This window comes from Pseudophryne corroboree, chromosome 1 (assembly GCF_028390025.1).
Source record: "Pseudophryne corroboree isolate aPseCor3 chromosome 1, aPseCor3.hap2, whole genome shotgun sequence".
Taxonomy (NCBI): domain Eukaryota; kingdom Metazoa; phylum Chordata; class Amphibia; order Anura; family Myobatrachidae; genus Pseudophryne; species Pseudophryne corroboree.
The window spans coordinates 632,379,984-632,397,844 of NC_086444.1; the positions used below are offsets into that span (position 1 = coordinate 632,379,984).

The 17,861-nt window shown below is 46.4% G+C and overlaps 1 protein-coding gene across 6 annotated transcripts in view; it reads left to right on the top strand.

Moving 5' to 3' along the window:
* RFXANK (regulatory factor X associated ankyrin containing protein) overlaps nucleotides 1-8,150 on the top strand; it is a 114,539-nt gene extending 106,389 nt beyond the window's left edge. For all 6 annotated transcript variants that reach the window (XM_063914552.1, XM_063914558.1, XM_063914557.1 and 3 more), the window contains one exon: nucleotides 7,992-8,150. In XM_063914552.1, the coding sequence (XP_063770622.1) occupies nucleotides 7,992-8,044 (53 nt within the window). In that variant the 3' untranslated portion in view covers nucleotides 8,045-8,150. The remainder of the gene's footprint in view (nucleotides 1-7,991) is intronic.
* The last annotated feature ends 9,711 nt before the right edge of the window (nucleotides 8,151-17,861 follow it).

A 17,861-nucleotide genomic window follows, 5' to 3' on the forward strand; every position in this document is an offset into this window, starting at 1 on the left:
GCACGTGAAGCCGTATGGAAATAATGGAAGTGTCAAAAATCCTTTGTTGGACGGAACGCCATCTACCAGCCATATCAGCAGTGTTCATTCCGGGCGTCCTAAACTGGGAAGCGGACTTCCTCAGTCGCCAGGACGTTCACTCCGGAGAGTGAAGCCTTCATCCAGAAGTTTTTCAACTCCTGGAGGACAGGTGGGATCTACTAGACGTAGACCTCATGGCGTCTCGACACAATCACAAGATTCCAGTCTTCAGATCACGGACAATGAATCCTCAGGCAGCGTTCGTGGACGCACTGGCAGTTCCGTGGAACTTTCGGCTGCCTTACATATTCCTTCCGGTGTCACTCCTGCCCAGGCTACTGTGGAAGTTCAAGCAAGAAGGAGGAATGCTAATTCTAATTGCTCCAGCATGGCCAGACGGCATTGGTTCTCAGACCTGCAGGGTCTGTCAACAGAGCGTCCCCTTCTACTTCCTCTGCGTCAAGACCTCCTCGTACAGGGCCCTTATCTCTACCCCGACCTGGCCAGACTGGCTTTGACGGCGTGGCTCTTGAACCATCACTCCTGAGAGCCAAAGGATTTACTGAGGCGGTTATGCAAACTATGCTGAAGGCCCGCAAACGGGCCTCTGCCCGTATTTATTACAGGGTTTGGCATTCTTATTTCACCTGGTGTGCTGATAAATATTATGATGTTGGTAGATTTAAAACTTCCAGAATTCTGGCTTTTCTGCAAAGAGGCTTGGACTTAGGGCTTCGTCTGGCATCCCTCAAGGTTCACATATCTGCCTTGTCGGTGTGGTTTCAGCGCAAGATTGCCTCTATACCTGATGTTCATACATTCACTCAGGGTGTTCTAAGTATTCAGCCTCCTTATGTTCCACCTGTGGCTCCATGGGAACGGTCTGTTGTGCTGAATGCCCTACAAGAGGCTCCCTTTGAACCTCTTGAATCGGCCAAGGTCCTGTTCTTGCAGTCTATTGCCTCTGCAAGACGGGTATCGGACTTAGGCACTTTGTCCTGCCGTCCACCCTTCCTGATTTTCCACCGTTACCGGGCAGTTCTACGAACTAGACCTGGTTATTTGCCTAAGGTGGTGTCATCATTTCATCTTAACCAAGAGATTGTGGTTCCAGCCTTTGGGCCTAATTCAGATCTGATCGCAGCAGCAAATTTGTTACCTAATGGGCAAAACCATATGCACTGCAGGGGGGACTGATATAACATGTGAGAGTTAGATTTGGGTGTGGTGTGTTCAAACTGAAATCTAAATTGCAGTGTAAAAATAAAGCAGCTATTATTTACCCTGCACAGCAACAAAATAACCCACCCAAATCTAACTCTCTCTGCACATGTTATATCTGCCCCACCTGCAGTGCACATGGTATTGCCCATTAGCTAACAAATCTGCTGCTGCAATCAGATCTGAATTAGGCCCTTTATCTCTTCGGACCTGTCAACCAAAGAACGTTCTTTGGATGTGGTAAGGGCTCTCTGTGTCTATGTGGAGAGGACTGCCTCTATTAGGCGTTTGGATGCTCTCTTTGTCCAGTTTGGTTTCTGCAAACGTGGCTGGCCTGCGAACAAGCAATCCTTGGCCAGATGGATTAGAATGGTGATTGCACAAGCTTATGCGCAGGCTAGACTCCCAGCTCCTTCTGCGATTAAGGCCCATTCTACTTGGTCTGTTGGACCTTCCTGGACGGCCTGCTGTGGCACGTCCGCAGAACAATTGTTCAAGGTGGCTACATAGTCCTCAGTAAACACGTTTCTTGGGTTCTATACCTTTGATACTTTCGCCTCCCAGGATGCCTCCTTTGGACGCCAGATTCTCACATCTGCTAAGGTGCGTCCCCTCCCTTTAGGAACTGCTTTAGGACATCCCTGATGTTTCCCTGTGGAAACCAATGTATCTTGCTGCAGAAAAGGAGAGTTATGGTAGACTTACCATTGTTAAACTCTCTTTCTGCGAAGTACATTGGGTTCCACAGGGCGCCCACCCTGACGCACCTAGCTTCTTTGGGTTTGTATGGCATTAGCCACTGGTACCTTCTCCTGTCGTGAGAATGTGTTCTTATGTGACTAACATCTGCCTTCTCTCTTGCCTGCTCCTGCATTGGACTGGTTATCAAAACTGAACTCTCAGTGCCTGAAGGCGGGGTTATGGAGGAGGCCCCTATGCATTCTGGGACAGCTAAACTTTACCTGTTGGTGCCTCTGGATCACTCTACACTCTGATGTTTCCCTGTGGAACCCAATGTACTTTGCAGAAAGAGAGTTAACAATGGTAAATCTACCATAACTCTCCTTTTTTACCTGTTACTGTAACTGTATTTTCTCTGACGTCCTAGTGGATGCTGGGAACTCCGTAAGGACCATGGGGAATAGACGGGCTCCGCAGGAGACTGGGCACTCTAAAAGAAAGATTAGGTACTATCTGGTGTGCACTGGCTCCTCCCACTATGACCCTCCTCCAGACCTCAGTTAGATTTCTGTGCCCGGCCGAGCTGGATGCACACTAGGTGCTCTCCTGAGCTCCTAGAAAGAAAGTTTATTTTAGGTTTTTTATTTTACAGTGAGACCTGCTGGCAACAGGCTCACTGCAACGAGGGACTAAGGGGAGAAGAAGCGAACCTACCTGCTTGCAGCTAGCTTGGGCTTCTTAGGCTACTGGACACCATTAGCTCCAGAGGAATCGACCGCATGGAACTGGCCTTGGTGTTCGTTCCCGGAGCCGCGCCGCCGTCCCCCTTACAGAGCCAGAAGCAAGAAGAGGTCCGGAAAATCGGCGGCAGAAGACATCAGTCTTCACCAAGGTAGCGCACAGCACTGCAGCTGTGCGCCATTGCTCCTCATACACACTTCACACTCCGGTCACTGAGGGTGTGCAGGGCGCAGGGGGGGGGCGCCCTGAGCAGCAATAAAAACACCTTGGCTGGCAAATATATCACAATATATAGGCCCAGAGGCTATATATGTGATAAATACCCCTGCCAGAATCCATAAAAAAGCGGGGGGAAAGTCCGCGAAAAAGGGGCGGAGCTATCTCCCTCAGCACACTGGCGCCATTTTCTCTTCACAGTGCAGCTGGAAGACAGCTCCCCAGGCTCTCCCCTGTAGTTTGCAGGCTCAAAGGGTTAAAAAGAGAGGGGGGGCACTAAATTTAGGCGCAATATTGTATATACAAGCAGCTATTGGGAAAAATTCACTCAATATAGTGTTAATCCCTAAATTATATAGCGCTCTGGTGTGTGCTGGCATACTCTCTCTCTGTCTCCCCAAAGGGCTGTGTGGGGTCCTGTCCTCAGTCAGAGCATTCCCTGGGTGTGTGCGGTGTGTCGGTACGGCTGTGTCGACACGTCTGATGAAGAGGCTTATGTGGTGGCAGAGCAGATGCCGATAAATGTGATGTCGCTTCCTGTGGGGCCGACACCGGAGTGGATGGATAGGTGGAAGGTATAAACCGACAGTGTCAACTCCTTACATAAAAGGCTGGATGACGTAACAGCTGTGGGACAGCCGGCTTCTCAGCCCACGCCTGCCCAGGCGTCTCAAAGGCCATCAGGGGCTCAAAAACGCCCGCTCCCTCAGATGGCAGACACAGATGTCGACACGGAGTCTGACTCCAGTGTCGACGAGGTTGAGACATATACACAATCCACTAGGAACATCCGTTACATGATCCCGGCAATAAAAAATGTGTTACACATTTCTGACATTAACCCAAGTACCACTAAAAAAGGGTTTTATGTTTGGGGAGAAAAAGCAGGCAGTGTTTTGTTCCCCCATCAAATGAGTGAATGAAGTGTGAAAAAGCGTGGGTTCCCCCGATAAGAAACTGGTAATTTCTAAAAAGTTACTGATGGCGTACCCTTTCCCGGCAGAGGATAAGTTACGCTGGGAGATATCCCCTAGGGTGGATAAGGCGCTCACACGTTTGTCAAAAAAGGTGGCACTGCCGTCTTAGGATACGGCCACTTCGAAGGTACCTGCTGATAAAAAGCAGGAGGCTATCCTGAAGTCTGTATTTACACACTCAGATACTAGACTGAGACCTGCAGATAGTGCTGCTGCAGCGTGGTCTGTGACCCTGTCAAACAGGGATACTATTTTGCGAATATAAGAGCATATTAAAGACGTCGTCTTATATATGAGGGATGCACAGAGGGATATTTTGCCGGCTGGCATCCAGAATTAATGCAATGTCCATTCTGTCATGAGGGTATTAGAGACCCGACACTGGACAGGTGATGCTGACTTTAAAAGGCACATAGAGCCTTATAAGGGTGAGGAATTGTTTGGGGATGGTCTCTGGGACCTCGTATCTACAGCAACAGCTGGGAAGAAAATTTTTTACCTCAGGTTTCCTCACAGCCTAAGAAAGCACTGTATTATCAGGTACAGTCCTTTCGGCTTCAGAAAAGCAAGCGGGTCAAAGGCGCTTCCTTTCTGCACAAAGACGAGGGAAGAGGGAAAAAGCTGCACCAGTCAGCCAGTTCCCAGAATCAAAATTCTTCCCCCGCTTCCTCTGCGTCCACCGCATGACGCGGGGGCTCCACAGGCGTAGCCAGGTACGGTGGGGGGCCGCCTCAAAAATTTCAGCGATCAGTGGGCTCGCTCACAGGTGGATCCCTGGATCCTTCAAGTAGTATCTCAAGGGTACAAGCTGGAATTCGAGGCGTCTCCCCCCCGCCGTTTCCTCAAATCTGCCTTGCCGACAACTCCCTCAGGCAGGGAGGCTGTGCTAGAGGCAATTCACAAGCTGTATTCCCAGCAGGTGATAGTCAAGGTGCCCCTACTTCAACAAGGACGGGGTTACTATTCCACACTGTTTGTGGTACCGAAACCGGACGGTTCGGTGAGACACATTTTAAATTTGAAATCCTTGAACGCATACATAAAAAAAATTCAAGATGGAATCGCTCAGGGCGGTTATTGCAAGCCTGGAGGAGGGGGATTACATGGTATCCCTGGACATCAAGGATGCTTACCTACATGTCCCCATTTACCATCCTCACCAGGAGTATCTCAGATTTGTGGTACAGGATTGCCATTACCAATTCCAAACACTGCCGTTTGGACTGTCCACGGCACCGAGGGTCTTTACCAAGGTTATGGCAGAAATGATGATACTCCTTCGAAAAAAAAGGGAGTTTTAATTGTCCCGTACTTGGACGATCTCCTTATAAAGGCGTGGTCCAAGGAGCAGTTGTTGGTCGGAGTAGCACTATCTCGGGAAGTGCTACAACAGCACGGATGGATTCTATACATTCCAAAGTCACAGCTGGTTCCTACCACACGCCTACTGTTCCTGGGGATGGTTCTGGACACAGAACAGAAAAAAGTGTTTCTCCCGCAGGAGAAAGCCAAGGAGCTGTAATCTCTAGTCAGAGACCTCCTGAAGCCAAAACAGGTATCGGTGCATCACTGCACACGAGTCCTGGGAAAAATGGTAGCTTCTTATGAAGCAAAATTCCATTCGGCAGGTTCCATGCAAGAACCTTTCAGTGGGACCTCTTGGACAAGTGGTCGGGATCGCATCTTCAGATGCATCGGCTGATAACCCTGTCTCCAAGGACCAGGGTATCTCTACTGTGGTGGCTGCAGAGTGCTCATCTTCAAGAGAGCCGCAGATTCGGCATACAGGACTGGGTCCTGGTAACCACGGATGCCAGCCTTCGAGGCTGGGGGGCAGTCACACAGGGAAGAAATTTCCAAGGACTTTGGTCAAGTCAGGAGTCGTCCCTACACATAAATATTCTGGAACTGAGGGCCATTTACAATGCCCTAAGTCTGGCAAGGCCTCTGCTTCAAAACCAGCCGGTACTGATCCAATCAGACAACATCATGGCAGTCGCCCATGTAAACCGACAGGGTGACACAAGAAGCAGGATGGCGATGGCAGAAGCCACATGGATTCTCCGATGGGCGGAAAATCACGTCTTAGCACTGTCAGCAGTGTTCATTCCGGGAGTGGACAACTGGGAAGCAGACTTCCTCAGCAGACACGACCTACACCCGGGAGAGTGGGGACTTCATCCAGAAGTCTTCCAACTGTTGGTAAACCGTTGGGAAAGGCCACAGGTGGACATGATGGCGTCCCGCCTAAACAAAAAACTAGATATTGCGCCAGGTCAAGGGACCCTCAGGCAATAGCTGTGGACGCTCTAGTGACACCGTGGGTGTACCAGTCGGTTTATGTATTCCCTCCTCTGCCTCTCATACCAAAGGTACTGAGAATAATAAGAAAACGAGGAGTAAGAACGATACTCGTGGTTCCGGATGGGCCAAGAAGAGCTTGGTACCCAGAACTTCAAGAAATGATATCAGAGGACCCATGGCCTCTACCGCTCAGACAGGATCTGCTACAGCAGGGGCCCTGTCTGTTCCAAGACTTACCGCGGCTGCGTTTGACGGTATGGCGGTTGAATTCCGGATCCTAAAGGAAAGGGCATTCCGGAGGAAGTCATTCCTACGCTGATAAAAGCCAGGAAAGAAGTAACCGCAAACCATTATCACCGTATTTGGCGAAAATATGTTGCGTGGTGTGAGGCCAGGAAGGCCCCAACAGAGGAATTTCAGCTGGGTCGTTTTCTGCACTTCCTACAGTCAGGAGTGACTATGGGCCTAAACTTGGGTTCCATTAAGGTCCAGATTTCGGCTCTGTCGATTTTCTTCCAGAAAGAACTGGCTTCACTGCCTGGAGTTCAGACATTTGTAAAGGGAGTGCTACATATTCAGCCCCCTTTTGTGCCTCCTGTGGCACCTTGGGATCTCAACGTGGTCTTGAGTTTCCTAAAATCACATTGGTTTGAGCCACTTAAAACTGTGGATTTGAAATATCTCACGTGGAAAGTGGTCATGTTATTGGCCTTGGCTTCGGCCAGGCGTGTGTCAGAATTGGCGGCTTTGTCATGTAAAAGCCCTTATCTGATTTTCCATATGGATAGGGCAGAATTGAGGACTCGTCCCCAGTTTCTCCCTAAAGTGGTATCAGCTTTTCACTTGAACCAACCTATTGTAGTGCCTGCGGCTACTAGGGACTTGGAAGATTCCAAGTTACTGGACGTAGTCAGGGCCTTAAAAATGTATATTTCCAGGACGGCTGGAGTCGGGAAAACTGACTCGCTTTTTATCCTGTAGGCACCCAACAAAATAGGTGCTCCTGCTTCTAAGCAGACTATTGCTCGCTGAATTTGTAGCACAATTCAGCTGGAGCATTCTGCGGCTGGATTGCCGCATCCTAAATCAGTAAAAGCCCATTCCACGAGGAAAGTGGGCTCATCTTGGGCGGCTGCCCGAGGGGTCTCGGCTTTACAACTTTGCCGAGCTGCAACTTGGTCAGGGGCAAATACGTTTGCTAAATTCTACAAATTTGATACCCTGGCTGAGGAGGACCTTGAGTTCTCTCATTCGGTGCTGCAGAGTCATCCGCACTCTCCCGCCCGTTTGGGAGCTTTGGTATAATCCCCATGGTCCTTACGGAGTTCCCAGCATCCACTAGGACGTCAGAGAAAATAAGATTTTACTCACCGGTAAATCTATTTCTCGTAGTCCGTAGTGGATGCTGGGCGCCCATCCCAAGTGCGGATTGTCTGCAATACTTGTATGTAGTTATTGCCTAACTAAGGGTTATTGTTGAGCCATCTGTTGAGAGGCTCAGTTATATTTCATACTGTTAAATGGGTATAGTATCACGAGTTATACGGTGTGATTGGTGTGGCTGGTATGAGTCTTACCCGGGATTCAAAATCCTTCCTTATTGTGTCAGCTCTTCCGGGCACAGTATCCTAACTGAGGTCTGGAGGAGGGTCATAGTGGGAGGAGCCAGTGCACACCAGATAGTACCTAATCTTTCTTTTAGAGTGCCCAGTCTCCTGCGGAGCCCGTCTATTCCCCATGGTCCTTACGGAGTTCCCAGCATCCACTACGGACTACGAGAAATAGATTTACCGGTGAGTAAAATCTTATTTTTTTTTTTCCTATCTCCAGTTCAACAGGTCATTGAAAATCACATTCTGAAATTGTTTCAGAACAAAGCGTGACACACAGTGGATGGAGGAATAGGATTTGTCAGTGTTGTCTTCATCTGAATAACCATGCTGAAAGAACACGTCTTTAGTGTCTCTAAATGACCATTTAGCAAGATGATTTTTGACTCGTATCCCTTTGTAGATGAAAATACTTTTTATTCAAGCATTTCTTACAGAGAAAAGCTTATTCAAAAGCTTATCAAAACAAATGGTATATGGTAAATAGTAAGGTAAAAAAGTACTACTGGAAATGGTCATAAAAACAGTAAGTTCTTGGCCAAGTAGAGCATTTGAGGCCTGTATAGTTGGGATGTCAGTATACCTAAGAGTAATCTGGGGGGGAAGACACCTGACCAACGTCACCATCAACCATTTTCTGTAAACAACTGCACTTACCAATCGGCCACACGATATGTCTGGCCAAACATCACAACTGGGCAGCCATTTAATTATGCCCGCCTAGTTGTGACAGTGTGGGTTATGTGTAGATGTGAATGACATATCTTTCAGCTATATCGAATCTGCCGTGCAGCACAACAAATGCTGTCTACCTGTGAAACACGTCATTCACAGTTAGATCGTGTGTACACACGAGCAGATGCACTAAGATATATCGTTCGCCAGTTGTGGACACAATGGGGGAGATGTACTAAGCCTGAAAAGTGATAAATATCACTGTGATAAAGCACCAGCCAATCGGCTCCTAACTGCCATGTCACAGGCTGTGTTTGAAAAATGACAGTTAGGAGCCGATTGGCTGGTGCTTTATCACAGTGATATTTATCACTTTTCAAGCTTAGTACATCTGGCCCACGATATCGCTTTACTGATTGATGATTCCTTCCACAAAAAGTATAAGTATCTGATATCCCTTTTATTTGGGAAATGCTGCCTTATCATTTATAGCCAAATGTTACTAATATAATTAATTGCATTATTTACAAAAATATTTGGACAATTTTAAATATGAAAATGAAAAAGTAAAGCTAATATTCAACATTGACAAAAAGTATTTACAGTCACAGCTTTTGTGGCTTGTATTGCTATTCTGTCCTAATGATATGAGAGGAGCTTAAAGGGTCCAATTATGAACTACAAGAAGGCCTGATTCTGATTAGGTTGTGCACTTGCTGCTTAATAGTTGAAACATAGGGGGTAATTCAGACCTGATCACTCGCTAGCGTTTTTTGCAGCGCTGCGATCAGGTCAGAACTGCGTATGCACCGCAATGCGCAGGTACAAAGCGGTTCGTTGCCCTGCGATGGGTTTGTGCGAAGAATCCATTCGTACGGGCGATCGCAAGGAGATTGACAGGAAGAATGTGTTTGTGGGTGTCAACTGACCGTTTTCAGGGAGTGGTTGGAAAAATGCAGGCGTTCCCAAGCATTTGCAGGGCGGGTGTCTGATGTCAATTCGGGTCTTGGACAGGCTGAAGTGATCACAGTGGCTGAGTAAGTCTTATGCTACTCAGAAACTGCACAAAATCATTTTGTACCGCTCCGCTGCACATGCGATTGCGCACTTGCACAGCTAAAATACACTCTCCTGTGGGCGGCGACTATGTGAACGCAGGACTGCAAAAAACAGCTAGCGAGCGATCAGGTCTGAATTAGCTCCATAATCAGATAAACTAGGTTATGTTCTTCATCTAGTGGTCTCAGCTAATATTTAAAGTGCCACTAGAAGTATGCTCATGTAAATCTACCTATAGATATTTGAATGTACTCTTTACATGATCTATATTTTACAAGGTAAAGCCACATTCATTTTTCTTTTTACTTTAAAACTCAGGAGGTTATTCAATTAGCGGTGAGGGTTGCAAGGTGCCAACGTTACCATTGTTTCTCCAGCAATACAGCATAATTTGTCCTCGCACTCCATAGAGGCCCACAGGAAAACAACAGGTTGGGTTACAGTAATTAGTTGTGTTTTGCACAGCCGCACATCGCCGCTAATTGAATATCACCTTTAATTACCACATTCTGATTTCTTTCATACAGATCACTAGACAGCAGATCAAATTAGATTACACGACAGTCTGTAGTTAAATACATTGAGACTGGGGCTTTGAACAGTAAACTCAGCACAAGTATGTATTTTTGGGCATTATTTACAGTAAAGGAGAAGTGTAGATTTTTATCGTGCAAAGCAGGTCATTGACCTATTAGACATACCCTTACTTGAAAACAGGTGGGAAATTCAGAAATTGGTACAATCTGTAAAACTATACTTATTGCAAACAATCAAATGCTTGCTATAGGCTGCTGTACCTTTAACGCCTGACCGACTACATACAGTATATGCTTTTGCGCTGTTATTCAGTAAGATGGTATATGCATGAAGAAATAATATTTCCGATGGAAGATATTTTCTATGGAACATGTTTCCCTTGTTATATATGGAGGAAGAGACTTCTCTGTTCATTAACTATTTTGTGCTTTTCTACCTCCATTTTTTAAATATTTAAAGACTATCTGCTCTGTCTTTAGTTTGTCATAAGTCAAGATGGTTACATGCATTATATTTTATGGTGTCCCTTCTATGGGCCAAACGCAGTAGGGTGAGGGATCCTGAAACGGCCATGATTTCAGCAATCTAGTAGTCCGAGTTAAAGCGGGAATGTTTAGTAAGTCAAAATAAACCTGATTTTACATTACTAAACACTATTGCTTCAAATTTGACTACTAACTAGCCTATGGGGTATATGCAATTGTGGTCGAATTCCCGAAATTGTCGAATTTCGGGTCATTTTCGACCAAAAAAAAAAATTCCCCTATGCAATCCAGTGCTTTCCGACCAAAAAACGGACTTTCAAAATTCGACTTTTTGAAATTCGAATTTTTGCAAATTCGACTTTTCTGCAATGATACAAGTGCTGCAATTCGACCAAAGCATATTCAATTCAAGTTTTGAAATTCGACAGCAGTGCTTTTAGACAGCAAATTCGTCATTTTCAATCCGCCACACTTTGGAGGGTGAAAACAAATAAAAAAATTTTAAACATGTTTTTTTTGGTGTTTTTTTTTTTGGGAATAGCAGATCTATTTATATTAGAAGGGATTAGGTACTTTTTTTTTTTTTTGGGGAGGCACAAATATTATTTATATATTTTTTAAAATATTATTTTTTTTATTTTTTATTTTTTTTATGCTGGAAGGGTAAAATCATAAAAAAAAATGGCGTGGGGTCCCCCCTCCAAAGCATAACCAGCCTCGGGCTCATTGAGCTGGTCCTGGTTCTAAAAATGCGGGGGAAAAATTGACAGGGGATCCCCCGTATTTTTAAAACCAGCACCGGGCTCTGCGCCTGGTGCTGGTGCCAAAAATACGGGGGACAAAAAGAGTAGGGGTCCCCCGTATTTTTAACACCAGCATCGGGCTCCACTAGCTGGACAGATAATGCCACAGCCGGGGGTCACTTTTATGCCGTGCCCTGCGGCCGTGGCATCAAATATCCAACTAGTCACCCCTGGCCGGGGTACCCTGGGGGAGTGGGGACCCCTTCAATCAAGGGGTCCCCCCCCCCAGCCACCCAAGGGCCAGGGGTGAAGCCCGAGGCTGTCCCCCCCCATCCAATGGGCTGCGGATGGGGGGGCTGATAGCCTTTGTGATAATAAAAAGATATTGTTTTTTCCAATAGTACTACAAGTCCCAGCAAGCCTCCCCCGCAAGCTGGTACTTGGAGAACCACAAGTACCAGCATGCGGGAGAAAAACGGGCCCGCTGGTACCTGTAGTACTACTGGGAAAAAAATACCCAAATAAAAACAGGACACGCACACCGTCGACAGTAAAACTTTATTTCATACGTCGACACACACATACTTACCTATGTTCACACGCCGACATCGGTCCTCTTCTCCATGTAGAATCCACGGATACCTGTAAAGAAAAGTTCAAAATACTCACCTCAACCATGGTCCAGAGATAAATCCACGGACTTGGCAAAATAAGAAAACGCAAATACCCGCACCAAAAGCGGACTGAAAGGGGTCCCATGCTGACACATGGGACACCTTTCCACGAATGAGACCTGTCAGTGACAGCTGTCACTGACAGGTCTCTAAGCCAATCAGGAAGCGCAACTTCGTTGCGCTCACCTGATTGGCTGAGCGCTGTCTGCACTGTGACAGCGCATCGCACAGCTCCCTCCATTATATTCAATGGTGGGAACTTAGCGGCTAGCGGTGAGGTCACCCGCCGGTCAGCGGCTGACCGGCGGGTGACCCCACCGCTACCCGCAAAGTTCCCACCATTGAAAGTAATGGAGCGGCTTTGCGATGCGCTGTCACAGTACAGACAGCGGACAGCCAATCAGGTGAGCGCCACGGAAGTAGCGCTTCCTGATTGGCTGAAGGGACGTCAGTGACAGGAGTCACGTGATGTCCCGGCATTCGGGAGAAAGGGGTCTGATGTGAAAACATTGGACCCCTTTCTAGTCCGGTATGGATCGGTGTTCGGTTTGTTTTTTTGCCAAGAACGTGGATTTACCTCTGGACGTGGATGTACCTCTGGACGCTGGAAGGTGAGTATAATTTTTTCACAGGTACCCTCGGATCGTCGGCGACCGTGGCAGTCGGCGTGTCAACATAGGTAAGTATGTGTGTGTCGGCAGTATGTAATAAAGTTGTACAAGTCACGGTGTCTGTGTCCTGTTTTTATTTGGGTATTTTTTTTCCAGTAGTACTACAGGTACCAGCGGGCCCGTTTTTCTCCCGCATGCTGGTACTTGTGGTTCTCCAAGTACCAGCTTGCGGGGGAGGCTTGCTGGGACTTGTAGTACTAATGGAAAAAACAATATCTTTTTATTATCACAAAGGCTATCAGCCCCCCCATCCGCAGCCCATTGGATGGGGGGGGACAGCCTCGGGCTTCACCCCTGGCCCTTGGGTGGCTGGGGGGGGGGGACCCCTTGATTGAAGGGGTCCCCACTCCCCCAGGGTACCCCGGCCAGGGGTGACTAGTTGGATATTTGATGCCACGGCCGCAGGGCACGGCATAAAAGTGACCCCCGGCTGTGGCATTATCTGTCCAGCTAGTGGAGCCCGATGCTGGTGTTAAAAATACGGGGGACCCCTACTCTTTTTGTCCCCCGTATTTTTGGCACCAGCATCAGGCGCAGAGCCCGGTGCTGGTTTTAAAAATACGGGGGATCCCTGGCCAATTTTTCCCCTGCATTTTTAGAACCAGGACCAGCTCAAAGAGCCCGAGGCTGGTTATGCTTTGGAGGGGGGACCCCACGCCATTTTTTTTCCGGGTTTTTCACGTTTTTTTCCCGTTTTTTAAAATCGCGGCAAAATCCGCCAAATCGGCCGATTTTCGCCCGCGATTCTGGCGAATCCGTTTTTCATTGAATATGGTGAATCCCGGCAAGCACCTGCCGGGATTCACCTGGCGAATTTGGTCGAATTAAAAAACGGCGATAATTGCCGCGAATTCGACCGCAATTGCATATACCCCTATATCTTGCCAGTTTCAGAATTCTGTTACCTATTACATTGGGCTCTTTGGCTTTTTCCATGGTTGAAGTAAACTTTGTTACCATGGTGCCAATTTTTTTCAGTGGATTGTATTACTTGCTACATGGTAATCTGGGATTTTTAATAATCTTAAAGACAGGTTTTATGTATGATGGAAAAGAAAAAAATATACAAATGGATTTAAAAGTCAAATTTTTTCCCTTATTATTAATAACTATTTTAATCTTTGAAAAATAAAGAAAGATTTTTTTACAATGTTGTTGTTCACAATTTGTAAGAAATTGTTACCAAAATGGAATAATTGTCAAAACTAGAAGTTTAGAATAGTATTAATTTCTCAATCTGTATACACGAAACTGCAGTACTACAGGTTGACCTTTATAGGATAGCTTCTGGTGGGATCTTGGCAGGATCTTGGCAGTTGGAATGCATACGCCGGCATAAGGTTCACACCGACGGGATCCCGACAGCCGGGGGTTAGGTGTAGGCTGCGGGGAGGGGGGTTAGGCATCCCCGGATATGGGGGGATGGAGGGTTAATTTAAGGCTGTGGGAAACGGGGGGAGGGGGGGTGAGGTGGTAAGTTTAGAAGTAATACCTCTCCCGTGTCAGGATTCCCACCATCAGGATGCCGCGGTCTGTATTCTGACCGCCGGCATCCCAAATGCTGGCATTTCATACTCCATGCACTTTTGGTATCAAAGGTCAATATGTAATTAAGCAGCATGTAGTCTCCCCCCCCCCCTCTTACCTCCTAGTGAATACTGGGGTATAGATTGGGTCCACTGGAGCCTGGCACTTTAAAAACCTTTAGTAAGTTCCGGTTCCGGTCTCATGCTGTAAGGACGCTCCACAGCAGAGCTCCGGTGAATCCCGACTCCGGCACCGCTATACCGACTGGACAGTCAGTCTCCAAGAGCATCTAGCCTCCCCAAGTCTCAGCGGACCCGTCCCGCGAGCTCCCGCCGGCTTCTGACACCTCTGGCGAGCCGCCACGATAATCACCCGCCTCACGGCGCACAGCGGCGGGGCCCGCACCGGAGCGTACAGAGTCACAGGCCGAACGCCACGGTCTGTAGCGCTCCCGGCTCCTGCTCCTACATAAAATACCGCCGGCAGATCTCCTCACAGACAATCTCAACTACCAGCCGTCTCACGATCAGGTTTGGTAACCATAGTAACCGCGGCTCTGTGTTTATTCTTATACCGCCTTTCCTCGCTGCTGCTGTGCTCTCCCTGTTCTTCCTGCCTGATAACCAGCTGCAGAAGCTGCACACCAAGTGACACTTCTTGCATAGTCTGTCCACATCATCACAGAGTCTCTCGGCTGCTCGTCCTTATAAGCCCTCAGCACACTTCAGTAGATGAAATAAGGCTTGATCTGCATTGCAAAGCACCATCTCTCAATCTAACTGACAATTCTTCCCAGGATTTCACCACAATAACACTCATTGCAAGCTCAGTACTTGCGGATCCCTGACGCCTCACTTTATTATACAAGAACAATACTTTTTTCATACGACACCCAGCCTGTTCTTACATTCCCGACGGGGAGATTTATTATCTGACCCCTTCTCACCCCCATTTGTCAATGGACCGTTTCCTTTCCCCCAACCCTGTAGCCTCGGCAACTCCTTCCTCTCTCCCAGTTAGACAAGAAAAAAGGAGAGCTAACTCTACAATGGCCCCTGGCATTACCACCCCCCCTTCATCTCCAGCCCCCAAGAAATTAATTGCATCTCAATCCCCCTCACGTAATACTCCTAATAGCCGATCTCCTGACTCACCTATCACATATGCAGACCTTACTGAAGCCATAACCCAAGCTATCTCTCCATTGTTATCGAAAGCAGTCTCCGATATTTCACTCCAACTGCAACAACTCTCGCATAAAGTCTCTGTTAACGAAAACAGAATTGGGGGTCTATGTCACGATATGGCTGATGTTCAGGGTTGTGTCAAACGTCTTGAAAAAGAGAACTACCAGCTGTGGATGAAGCTAGACGACGCAGAAAACAGGTCCAGACGGAATAATATCAGGCTAGTAGGCCTACCAGAATCGGTAAAAGGAGATGAACTATCTCACTTTGTACAGACAACACTCCCAACACTTCTCGGTATTACCGAATCGTGCAAAGATTTAGTGATCGAACGCGTACATCGTGTTGGGCCCCCGCCTCGATCCGCTGAAGGCCGCCCCAGAGTTACCCTTTTCAGATGCCTCAACTACCTTCACAAAGTTGCCATATGGACTGCGTCTAGAAAAGTTCGGTCCTTACAATGGGAGAACAACCGCCTTCTCATATTCCAAGACTTTTCTGCCGAACTATCAAGAGCAAGAAAGGCCTTCAACCCAATCTGTTCTAGATTGGTATCCGCCAAGCGTAAATTCTCCTTACTTTATCCAGCGAAACTTCGGATATACGATGGAGACAAACACCTTGATTTCTCCACTCCAGAAGACGCAACTTCATACCTCCAAGAAGGATCTACAGAAGACCATGACGACATTGCTGACGCCGCCTCATCCCCTAATACTTGATCTTAAGGTTCACATTATATTGTTGTAATATTAAGGGCTACTCCCTTTGTTTGTTCTTATCTAATTAACTTCACCTAAAACAGTTTTATTGTTCTTTAAGTCTTATGATAATTGTCAGCCTGTTGGTCAGTGCCCTGCACGACGTTAGACTCATTATATTCTATTGTTAATCCTCTCAATGAGCAACCGCCACTAAACTTTGATCCTCGTTTTTAAACCATCTTATATTCTGCTAATGATTATCACAACATTTATGCTTATTGTTATCTATTATTTAATACTAGTATGCTTCTTAATATATCCTATGCCTACCGTTTCATTTCTTAGAATAGCTCTACTATTCTATTTAGAATAATTTTCCCCAGATGCCGTAGTCGGGAAATCATCTGGAGCGCTGATCCGGAATAATAGTTATGTTTGGAATAATCTCAGTTATTATTTTGAATTTTTGGCCCGGAAGTTTGTTTGCTTGCCAAACGCTAACTAAATCTTCTTGTATGTTTTTGTATTTCTCCCATGCCCCTCCCCCCCCTATCCCCAAACCCTACTCCCTTCTTCGAATCCAATCACTTAACATACGGTTGATCCTTGCATTCTTTTTCCTCTCCTGGTTATTTAAATGTCCAACCTAAAGATTGGCACTCTGAATGTCGGTGGAATTAATTCCCCGTCTAAACGTCGCAAGATCCTCATGTATCTATCCAAAATGAATATCAACGTAGCATTTCTGCAAGAATCTCATTTATCTCTCCAGGAATCCATGAAATTGCAGATGTCACACTGGTCCCTAATAGCAGCGGCCCCATACAACTCTAAATCTAGAGGGGTTGTCCTTTTAGCAAAACGTAATCTTAATATCACTCTACTATCCTCTGACATTGACCCCAATGGCAGATATTTGATAGTCAGTCTCTCTATTGAGTCGTATGTTCTGGTCCTTTGCAATATTTACGCCCCCACTACATACAAAAAATCCTTTTTTCAGCTGTTAATAGCCAAATTAACCCCATTTTCTAATGATAATCTCATTGTATGTGGAGATTTCAACTTAGTGTCTTCTAATTATTTAGATCGCTCCAACACCTCTAGAAACCCTCAACGCCTCCCTAAACTTGGTATCCCTACTTTTTCCGAAGCCTTACAGCTAATCGATATATGGCGTGCACTAAACCCCATAGAAAGAGAGTTTTCTTGCCATTCCTCTGCCCATGATACATTTTCTAGAATTGATTATGCGTTTATTACCCAAAAGCTTTTTCCCTCAGTCACGGACTCTACTATTGAACCCATTATTATTTCTGACCACGCCTTGATATGGTTTTCTCTCAGTTTACATCCCTTTCAGTCTTTATCCCCCCATTGGAAATTCCCCTCTCACCTTTCTAACTCTAAAAATTTTTGTGATTCACTACAGGCATCCTGGGATACCTTCTACTTCTCAAATGAACAACACTCAGAATTAAATCCCTCTTTATTTTGGCAAACAGCCAAATCGGTCCTTCGGGGCAATATTATTTCATACTCCTCTGCCTTAAAGAAAAACTATACCAAATCTTACCTAGAAATACAACGTGCACTTTCCACTGCCTTCCAAATGTTCAAATCCCACCCCTCCCCATCTAATAAATCCTCATATTTAACATTAAAACTCCAGTTTAATGAGTTTCTCTCCCAGATGGGTGATAAATATAAATTTAAAGTCGATTACCGGTTCCACAAATTTGGAAATAAAACAGGGAAGCTTCTCACAAACATGTTGAAAGGTACCTCCCCTCCCATGTTAGTGCACCCATTAAAGCTCCCTGATGGG